This window comes from Homarus americanus, unplaced genomic scaffold, assembly GCF_018991925.1.
Source record: "Homarus americanus isolate GMGI-L3 unplaced genomic scaffold, GMGI_Hamer_2.0 scaffold19318, whole genome shotgun sequence".
NCBI lineage: Eukaryota > Metazoa > Arthropoda > Malacostraca > Decapoda > Nephropidae > Homarus > Homarus americanus.
In genome coordinates, this window is record NW_024732238.1 from 1,921,196 (window position 1) to 1,932,653 (window position 11,458).

Consider the following 11,458-nt stretch of genomic DNA (forward strand, 5'->3'; position numbering starts at 1 on the left):
ATACAGTGAGAAGTATCTATCTATCTATCTATCTATCTATCTATCTATCTATCTATCTCAAACGTCCCCCTCACCAGCTGGAAGAGGAACTACTTAGCCTCGAGTCACCTTCGCCTCCCGCTACACACCAGCCACAGACGGACGTGATGTTAGCTACACTCAGGCCTATCGACGGCAACACCCAGGGAGTCTCCAGCCCGCCTACACCCACGCCCCCGCCCATCTTGGAGGTCAACACGCCCCCGCTCAAGCCCAGGAGGGTGAACCAACTTGTCCCCCCCACCGAGAGGAACGGTGGAAGGTGAGGTGGTGTTGTTCTTGTTGATGAGTTCTCTCTCTCTCTCTCTCTCTCTCTCTCTCTCTCTCTCGTTCTCTTATTCTCGCTCTCTCTTATTCTCTCTTATTCTCTCTCTCTCATATTCTCTCTTATTCTCTCTCTCTCATATTCTCTCTCTCTCTCTGATCTGGGTTTCGTTTTTTACGTGTGTGTGTGTGTCTGTGTCATACAACCATACACATATATTTTCTCTACCTAAAGTCTAAACGTACCTAGCTCCTATTTGTCTCTCCCTACCTATTGTTCCCATCCATATTGTTAACACCTCTCACTTACTCTCTCTACCTCTCCCTTTATCTCTCTCCCTCTCCCTCACTTTCTCTCATCTCCCTCGCCCTTCCATTGTATTTCATTTTACACCATTCTTCATCACCCCTTGACTCTGCTCTTATTACATTCACTCTATTTAAATTCTCCTTAAATTATCGCTCTCCCTCTCTCTTTCTCTTTCTCTCAGTCCTCATCGCTACTCTCACCCCAGCCCTCACCACTTCTCACCCCAGCCCTCCTCTCCCCCATCATTCACCACCTCTCTCACCCCAGCCCTTCTCTCCCCCAGCGTCTAGCCTACCTCTCTCTCCTCCCTCCCCACCACCTCTCTCCCCCAGCCCTCCCCTCTCCCCCACCATTCCATCTCTCCCCCACCTCTCACCCCAGCCCTCCTCTCCCCCAGCGTTCCACCTCTCACCCCTAGCCCTCCTCTCCCCAGCCCTCACCCCTCTCTCACCCCAGCCTCCTCTCCCCAGCCTCACCACCTCTCTCACCCCAGCCTCTCACCCCAGCCCTCCTCTCCCCCAGCGTTCACCACCTCTCTCACCCCTAGCCGTCCTCCCCCAGCCCTCACCACCTCTCTCACCCCAGCCCTCCTCTCCCCCATCATTCACCACCTCTCTCACCCCAGCCCTTCTCTCCCCCAGCCCTCAGCACCAGGTGTCTTCAGGAATGAGAACCAACAACTACGAGGCCTTGGGGCCCCCTGAGAGAACCTATAAAGTGGTGTTTGCCGGAGACGCAGCTGTCGGCAAGTCCACCTTCATCGTCCGTCTCTGTCGTGGCTGCTTCGTCATTAACATCGCTTCCACTCTTGGTACGTCCCCATTGGCCTTTATCCTCTAAAAGTCCGGATATTGGTGTTTTTTATCTAACGTAAGTCCAAAACACTACGCCTCTTCCTCTCCCTTCCATATCAAGTCCAAAAATGCCCCCCCCCCCCAAGACGAGTTAAAACAAGAATAAAATATTGTCTAATCCTTCCAAATTCATCAAATCTCCCAAAAATATTCCTTCCAACCAATAATATAATATCCCCCTCCTTCCTCCCTCTATACTAAGTCCAAAATATATATTACCAAAATAATATTGCCCGTTCATCCACCGCCCCCCCCACCCCCAACCTTACCTCCCAAGTCCCATCCTGACAAGTCTAAAAATATTCCACTAGTCGAGTCCTACGAATCAGTGAAGGCGGAGGATGTGAACTGAATAGGAACCGGTGGCCAATTTTCATATCTGTGAATTTTGGAAAAGATGGGAGAAGAGGAGATGGAGGATAGAGGAGGCATAGGGAGATTGAAGGAATGTGTGTGAGAGATAGAGAGAGATAGAGATTTTATGCTGAAGAAGAGATGGGAAGAAAAGAGATAGAGATTGAAGAATTGTCAGGGAGAGAAAAACAGGCAGATAGAGACAGAGACACACAGGAAGAGACAAAGAAACAGAGAGAGAGATAAAAAAAGGAGAGATAGAATTTTTTTTTAAGAAGAGGTGCAGGGGAGGGGAAGAGATGGGAAGATTGAAAGATTGTGTGTGTGGGAGAGAGAGAGAGAGACTATAAATGTTTTAGAAGAAGGAAAAGAATGGAGAGGAGAAAAAGAAATTGAAGCAACATTTAATAATTGATTTATTGTGCGAGTGAGAGGAATGGGAAATAACGAAAAGAACGAATGAGGAAGAATGGAAACTGAAATCAGTATATATCTATCAAATATTGAAAGAAAAAATAACATAGGAACGTGTGAACTCAATTCTCCAATATCACTTCATATTTATATATGGAATCGTATTAAAATTTCTCCCTCGACTTTGGGATAAACTTTTAGATAATTCCAAGGTTTAAACTTTAATTAACTTTCTATAACTTTTTTAATTCTACAATTTAGAATATATATATATATTTTTTTTAGGATAAATAACAGATGTTCATAGGATTTAATATAACTAGGCCAAACACATTTAAGATTATCATAGTTTGTCCTTCAAATAATTATATAATCATTTTCATTGACTACCAGTAACTAAACTATTCTGAATTTCTCTTTGCAGGTGTGGACTACAAGGTCAAGACACTTCATGTTGATGAGAAAAACATTGCCATCCAGCTTTGGGATACTGCTGGTGAGTGTGTGTGTGTGTGTGTGTGTGTGAATTTTTACATCCATGGTTAATTATGTTTAACAATTTCAAAGTGTATGTAGTAACTGTCTCCCCCACCCCCCCCTCTCTCTCTCTCTCTCCTCTCTCTCTCTCTCTCTCTCCCCCCACAGACCCAGACACAGACACAGACACACACACACACACACACACACATACTGTAGCCACCAGAAATCGTAAAACAAATCACACAAACGTTTTACTCTCCCAATCCACCTCGACCAGAGACAGACCCAACCAGCCCTCCCTCAGGTCACAAAAAAAAACCCACAGCCTCCACACGCTACAAATTATAGTCATCATCTTTGAAAGTGGTTCGAGGGATAAACGTTTCGAGGGAGTTAGAAACGTGAGGAGGGAGTTAGAGACGTTTTTGGGGAGTTAGAAACGTGAGGAGGGAGTTAGAGACGTTTTTGGGGAGTTAGAAACGTGAGGAGGGAGTTAGAGACGTTTTTGGGGAGTTAGAAACGTGAGGAGGGAGTTAGAAACGTTTAGGGAGAGTTGGAAACGGTTCGAGAGAGTTCGAAACCACAGATCCCTTACGTGTTGGGATCCTACTGGTGTAAAAAGTGTTTGGTTTCCATTGGGTGTTGAAGTCTATTGATTCTCTGATGATAAGAAATATTCCACATTTGGCATTGTAGTAACCAATAGGCATACCTCTCTCTCTCTCTCTCTCTCTCTCTCTCTCTCTCTCTCTCTCTTCTGCTATTATCGTTTTTTGGCTTTGTCTCCCTCTCTATCCCATTCTCTCCCTCTTTCCGATTCAGTGATCTTACATTTTCCTCTGTCTCTTTCAACTGGACCGAAACATTCTCTCTCTCTCTCTCTCTCTCTCTCTCTCTCTCTCTCTCCATTCCTTCTGTTCAAAGACTTTGATTTCCCTCCTTTCTATTGCCTACGGACCTCTTATTTGAACTTTATTTTCTTGTCGAGTAACATCTGTGAAAATTTTTTACTGTCACTTTAAAAGGTTTGTGGCTATTTTCTGCTACTTTAGTATTTTCATGGCTATTTTCTGTTACTTTAAATCGTTTATGGCTATTTTATGTTACTTTAAGACGTTTATGGCTATTTTATGTTACTTTAAAACATTTATGACTATTTTATGTTGCTTTAAAACGTTTATTGCTATTTTTTGTAACTTTAAATTGTTTGTGGCTACTTTATCTTTCACTTTAAAGCATTTAGAATCTTGTGAATCAATCAAAAACGTTCATACTCTTGCCTCGTTCAATCAAAAACGTCCATTCTCTTGCCTCATTTGCCTCATTCCTCTCAGCAACGTTCATACTCTCCTCCGTCTCTCTTACACCCGCAGGTCAAGAACGTTTCCGCTCCATCACTAAGACGTACTTCCGACGAGCCGACGGTGTCCTTCTCCTCTATGACGTCACCAGCGAGCGTTCCTTCCTCAACGTCCGACAGTGGATCCAGAGTATTGACGTGGGTGTCTCCTGGAGGCGTGTGTGTGTGTGTGTGTGTGTGTGTGTTGATAGCGAACGTTGATGGCTTGTGTGTGGGTGTATGTGTGCGTGGGAGGGGGGTGACGTGATGTGTATTGGAAGTGTGTGTGTGGGTGAAAGTTGGTGGCGCGCGCGCGTGTGTGTGTGTGTGTGTGTGTGTGTGTGTGTGTGTGTGTGTGTGTGAGTGTCATATAGTTAGTATAATATATTATTCACTCGTGTAATAACTTCTTCAACCTTATACAGGATATTCATATACAAACATCACCACTATACAACATGAATAAAATGTATATCTATGTATTAATCACCCCGACTCACCATATAACAACCATTCATTTGTATATCTACGTATCAACACCAGTAATACACCTTCAGGAGGCGTGTGATTCCCGGGTGCCTCTGGTCCTGTGTGGTAATAAGATGGATCTACGTGTCGCGGCTGCTGCTGAAGGGAGAATCACCATCAGTAGTGCTGACGGTGAACGCCTCGCCCGAGACTGTGGTGCTTTGTTCCTCGAGACCTCCTGCAAGAGTGGCTTCGGCGTGTTGGAGGCCCTCGTACAGCTGGCTAGGTGGGTGGTAGTGGTGGTGGTAGTGTTTTTTCTTCATTTTTTGTCGTGTTTCCTTTATTCTCCTCTTTCACTTTTTCTTCCTTCGTTTGTCCCTTCTATCTGTACACCCTCCTGAGTCGCCTAGCCTCTCTCTCTCTCTCTCTCTCCTACAGGTAATCTTCTCCCATCTCCTACAGACAAATGGTCACTACAGAGGACGTGGAGGTACAGACGTCAGCCCTGAAGGTGTGCGCCTCTGAGGAGAAGAAATCCTGTTGTGGCACCAAGAAGGAGCGATGAAGGAACATGAATGTATGACGAAACACAAAAAACTACAGATAAATTAAGAAGAACTGATAAAGAATGAAAAAAATAGAAAGAAAATAAGACCCACGAAGGAAAATGTATTCATCTCATTTACTTTTCAATCTAATTAATTATGTATATTACTGATGCCTGACCTCTGACCTGCGGTAATGGGGTCAGTGATATGTTCCTCTCGTATAGATACTGACCCGATAAGCATGACGTTGTATATAATTCACTAGTCATTATCATTTAACATTCATTAAATACCATAGTCTCCCCAAAATAGAAAATATAAATACAGAAAATGGGAATGAAAGTAAGTGATCACAGAAAACGGAATCAACGAAGAAAACAATATGTATTGATGATTATGTAAATAAATGTCAAACTAAAATAAAGTACGATAATATAAATAGAGAGTAATAAGTGAAATAAGTCAACGAATGAGTGTGAAACGGAAATAAAAGTAAATTGAAAAAAAAAATTACAAACGAAGGAAGGAGTAGAAGAATAGTTATAAAATTCTCTCAATTAATGGACTTGTGAGTAAAAATATATATATGGGAAATTTTCTGTGCACGCCAAAAAAAAAAAACTACTAATCAAACGAATGACGTGAAATAAATTGTGTTTTTCTTAAGGAGTCAATTTAGGGTGTTTGTGCGTGTTTGTGTATATATGTCTGTCTATCCGTCTGTACTGTGTGTGTGTGTGTGTGTAAAGAAAATGTTCACAGCTTCAAACATGGTATCACACACACACACACACACACACACACACACAGGCTCCTACAAATATCATCTCTTTAACTGTGGACCCTTCAACAGTCTAAACACACCAGTCCTCTCTGTCCATAGGAGTTAACAAGGGGTAACAGTACTAAGAGATATTTACCCTGAAGTGTTAACAAAAGTAAACAATGATGACTAGAATAATGATGACGGACGTTGATATTGATGACGTTGACTATAATGAAGAATATATTTTATACACTGATATATTCATAAGTTTAAGATAATAATTTGATATAATGAATTGATATCTCCAGTAAGTTGATCAGCTTAATGTGATGCCTCTTTTGTGTATTAAGCTGACATCCATTTAGTTATAGCTGTTTGTCTGTCTGTCTGTCTGTCTGTCTGTTAGTTATATTCGTAAGATACAAAGTTGTGTTCACTATTATAATATTTTTTTCTTTATTCTTTTTACTGAGGAAATATTAAATAACATATAGGAATATCTATAAGGTTTAATATGCAATTTTTTGGTCATACATACATACATACATACATACATACATACATACATACATACTTCCCTATATTTACATCAAGAGTATTCTGATAATAAGAAATTTAACGCTAAATTAAAATGCATCTTCCAATTAACCTTAATTACCTGTTAATAACCTTCGAATGACCTCTCCCTTACCTGTCCATGACCTGAGGGGTATTTCAGGTCCCAGGTAACGAGGTAATATTTTTCATATCACAGTTTAATCAGGTTTTTTACAAGTTTTATTTATTTTATTATATTATCCCCTTTATTTTTATTTTGAGTTTATTCATTGTGATGTTTTAGCGATGTTGAGTAATTAATGTAAATTTATTTCATTTATTTGTATTGTAGTTGATGTTGTATGATGGTGAATAAAATGATGAATAAATCACTGGTGTTGTATTTTTATTTATTTTTCATTGTATTCATATCTGTCCAGTATAAGAGTAACATAATAATCACTAAGTCTTAATACGTCTGTTGTACATCATCTCAGACGTCACCTTGAGCTATAACGTCATAAATTGGGTATAGGGAAACACGTGTAAGCAAACTACTCCAACCAAACATTCATTCAGCCACTTTTAGTACAGATGTTGGTTTACCCTCTAAAACACTACCAAAGCTCGTTATAGTTACGGCCTCTGGGATAAACTGGCCAAGTTATTGAAGAAAATAACAAATTACCCACAAATTTATATACGTGGTTCAGGGTTGCCGACTACCTGGGCCCCTTGAGTAGAACGGGCAATTACCCTCCAAACCATCCTATTCAGTCATCACAGACCATAGCCAGGCCTGGGACCACCTATATATAAGACAGAGTTCACCATCCTCACCACTTGCCCCGACGACATGACGCGGGTCACAGCGGACACTTCTTACCTACTGGGGTCCAGTCAGTCCCGGGCACCACCACTCCTCTACAGTGTTTAACCGGTATGTGATGTACAATCAGGAAACAGTAATTGCTCCCCTCCCCCCTAATAGCCGGAGCCAGAGCCAGCGAAGGCAGAGCCAACAACAACATTTCTAAAGCTACCCAGCAACGTTTAGACGGGGAGGGGGGGAAGGGTATGTCCAATCGTCAAGCCTTCACTTACCGTGGCTCCGGCTGCTAGGGGTGGGGAGGGAGAGGGGAGGGGGAGGGGATAATTACGGCTTCTGACTGGATTTAATTTTATCATTCTTTAACTCGCTTATAATGTATCCAATGATTGAATTAATTTAATGGTATAATGTTTGTGTCAATGTTATTGTATATCAAGTATTTTGGGTCTGATGACGAGAGATATTTCCGAAAGCTCACCAGATAATTATGTTGTTTATTATCCAAATGTTAGTCATGTTAACTATCCCACATACATATATACACACTCATAAACACGCCTACACAAACAAACACAGTAAAGCGTAAACACACTCCCTCGGTGACACACACACACACACACACACACACACACACACACACTACTCGTAACACAAAAACTCGTGGTTGAAGCCTTTTTTATACTCGACGCCTGAGACTTCAATCCGATAACACGACCGTTCTCTGTTATTTCGGTCCTTACCCATTCCCTAAATGAGTGTTTATCGGAAGGCTCGTGGAAGCGTTCAGTTAGAGAGGACAGAGAACATCGTTATCGAGAGGACAATAAAAGTCTTCACCCCACAGGCAGGAGGGAGGAGTTGTTATCGGTAAGAAAATTAAAGCGACTCAAAAGACGGGAGGAATGAGGTTTTAATCAGAAGGACAATGGAAGTGTTTATTTAGAGACGAGGGAAGAGTTAAGAAACTAAGTATAAGGGAAAAATAAGAGAGCGAGAGTGCAACAGAGAAAGAGAAAGCAATAGAGAGAGAGAGAGAGAGACACGCCACTAACCAGGTAAAATTAGCTTATCGTCTTAATAATAAATAAGTAAACATATGACCATCTTCATTAAGTGGGTGGCAGTAGTGTGTGGCTTTAGTGGATGGCAGTAGTGTGTGGCTTTAGAGAGTGGCAATGACGTGGGTGGCAGTGGTGTGTGGGCTCTAGTGGGTGGCAGTGACGTGGGCAGTGGTATGTGGGTGGCAGTGACGTGGGTGGGTGGTGTGTGGCCGTGACGTGGGTGGCAGTGGTATGTGGCTCTAGTGGGGTGGCAGTGTGCTCTCCAGTGGTGTGGTGGTGTGTGGCTCTAGTGGGTGGCAGTGGTATGTGGCTCTAGTGGGTGGGTGTGGTATGTGGCTCTAGTGGGTGGGTATGTGGCTCTAGTGGGGTGGCAGTGGTATGTGGCTCTAGTGGGTGGCAGTGACGTGGGTGGCAGGTATGTGGCTCATTGCAGTGGTGTGTGGCTCTAGTGGCAGTGACGTGTGGCCCTAGTGGGTGGCAGTGACGTGGGTGGTAATGACGTGGGTTTGGAAGAGAGATGATGGTGTGGGCGGTGATAATTAATACACTGGGTGGTTCTGACTGACATAGTGGGTGGTACTAGTACACACAGTGGGCGGCGTTGACTGATACACTGACTAATATTCAAACTTTCAGTACAAAACACGACATAAATGACCACAGTAAATGAGAACAACTTATTTTACTTCAGTTCCCCAGAGAAGAAATTATATTGTTTACCATCGTTTTCTTTGATGTTATAATTCAACTAATGAGTGTTGCTACCTGTGTGAGGGATGTAGATAGCGTGAGATATGTGTTTATATTTCCGACGATGACTATTATACTTGTTTATGATGAAGAAAACAACAGAAAAACAAAAGCTCTGTATCTAATATACTATAGGAGTAGGCGTGTGTCTGTCTGTGTGTGTGCGTGTGTGTGTGTGTGTGTGTGTGTGTCTGTTCTGGGCAGCCGAAACGGCACAATCGTTTTTCATCAAACTTGGTGGAACAATCGCAAAAAAATTCGTAGAGTGGAACAAACCTGGTCCCATGTCGATGGTTTCTTTAGGAAGGCATTAATTAACAAATTTATTTACGATGAAAAACGATGCAAGTCTACGGACTTGGCGCACCCAAATTAACCATGCAAGTCTAAGGACTTGGCGCACCCTCATTCGCTGTACGCTGTCACGAGCGTTCAAACTCTCACAAGGGCACGAACGTGCCCGCGATCACTTGCATATGTTTCTATAATTGACACCCAGCATAACGTTCCCAGCTCACAAAACACGCCTCGGCAGTTCTTTTTTTTTTTTATTTATGTGTGGGGGCATTTCACTGTAAAAGGCCACAGTAGTTTCCAAGAATTTCTTTTCCTCCCCGTCTCCTCCTCTTACCTCTTCCTCTTTCTCTTCTTTCTTCTCCTCTTCCTTCTCTTTCTCATCCCCCCTCCCCTTCCTTCTCCTCCAGTGCCTATCGTTCACTCGTGGTGCAAAAACATTTGTGGTTAACTCAGCAACACTCAGAGAACCGCTTGACATTTCTTCCCGCTCGCTGAGGTGCTGAAGGTCTTGTAGGGTGACTCAGAGAACGAGGTTATGGCAGTAGTATTTTCCCTTAATATCATCAACACAATATCAAACCTGAGTATAATGAATGGGATAACTTTAATCATTGTGTACGGCGATAACTCTTTGATTATAGTAACTTTCCCCTTTGAGGACGTTATCTTCAATACTAAAGTTAAATTTTCAATTTTCCAAATTATTGATCTTTTGATATATGATCTGCCTATAAAAATGTAATTTATATTGTTCAATTTATTATGCATTTTTTTAATTTCTTTATATTATTATTATTATTATTATTATTATTATTATTATTATTATTATTATTATTATTATTATTATTATTATTATTATTATTATTATTATTATTACTATTATTATTATTATTATTATTACTATTAAATTATTATTATTATTATTATAATTATTATTAAATCATTATTAGTTTATTACTATTAATTTTTCTATTATAAATTTCTTACTATTACTATTACAGAACGATCCTACGCCGAGGATGATGATAGTGAAACGTGGGGAGAGGAGTCCGTAGACTTTTAGAGGTGAGTAGTGAAATGTGGATTGTGTTGCCGTAGACTTTCTCATCGCGCTGCCGCCCCGTACTGTATAGGGCGGGCGGATGACGTTCGTGTTGAAGTTTACAGTCTGCCTGGCAGGCCACTATGAAATTACGAAAAAAATATTAACTTTATATCTATTTTTAATAAGTTGCCGAGTAATTTAGACTGGATTTGTGTGCGTATTGGACGTTATATAGAAAGTAACATTGAGTCACTATGTATGGCCATTACTGTTGATATTGTGCGTGTGTGATGAGGTAGTTGTTCACATTCATATCCTTTACTGATATTTTATTTATTTTTACTCAAATAAAGATTTCAAGTATTATAATTAAGTATAATATCATACATAAACGATGAACTACAACGAGGAAACTAGTCATCCGTAACCACTCTAGGTACTGTCAATCCTCAGGTGTTTCATATACCTGATGGCTTCTTAAATGTTAATTAGTAGTTGTCATGGCAACTTTCCTCATACCGTCTCCATAGCAACACGTGTTCGTGTGAATGGCATATAATTAAGTTTCATTACGTAGGAAAAATAACTGGAGGCTGTTTGTTATTGTGTTGGTGACTGTTGTTTACAAGTGAGTTAAGGTAATTTACGTCGGTCTAAATGAACATTCTTGTGTACGAGTGTGTGTGAGTGATGATACTACCGCAGTCATTGTTACGCTGCAAGCTGAGTTATTTAGTCCATGTGGGGTCAGTTGATGTACCATTACCACATACAGTAGTAACCCGTAAGACCACAGATAAGCAAACCTAACTTAATCTAACCTGACCTATACTTCAGCAGTGTATTGTCCACAGTCCTGATATGTACGTTGAAGCGTTGAAGCCTCTCAAAAGACCGGACTGAAGCTGGCAAAATATAGTTACCGAGTTTTGTCAACAGATGGCGTAACTTGGGTATTCCAGACGCATTCCGAATCTCCTCTTATACGCCCGGTAACTTTTAATGAGATTCAAACTTATATAATGAGAACTTCCCCAGCAACAGGAATAGAATAGAACCCTTGTTTTGACTATAACATGGGGTCCGTTTCAGCAGTGTGT

General features: G+C 41.2%; 1 protein-coding gene across 7 annotated transcripts in view; it reads left to right on the top strand.

The window, feature by feature from the left end:
• LOC121868281 (ras and EF-hand domain-containing protein homolog) overlaps positions 1 to 6,758 on the top strand; it is a 20,316-nt gene extending 13,558 nt beyond the window's left edge. For all 7 annotated transcript variants that reach the window (XM_042368708.1, XM_042368710.1, XM_042368712.1 and 4 more), the window contains 6 exons: positions 78 to 301; positions 1,255 to 1,424; positions 2,660 to 2,731; positions 4,089 to 4,213; positions 4,612 to 4,808; positions 4,985 to 6,758. In XM_042368708.1, coding sequence (XP_042224642.1) covers positions 78 to 301; positions 1,255 to 1,424; positions 2,660 to 2,731; positions 4,089 to 4,213; positions 4,612 to 4,808; positions 4,985 to 5,087 — 891 coding nt within the window. In that variant the 3' untranslated portion in view covers positions 5,088 to 6,758. The remainder of the gene's footprint in view (positions 1 to 77; positions 302 to 1,254; positions 1,425 to 2,659; positions 2,732 to 4,088; positions 4,214 to 4,611; positions 4,809 to 4,984) is intronic.
• Positions 6,759 to 11,458: the final 4,700 nt, after the last annotated feature.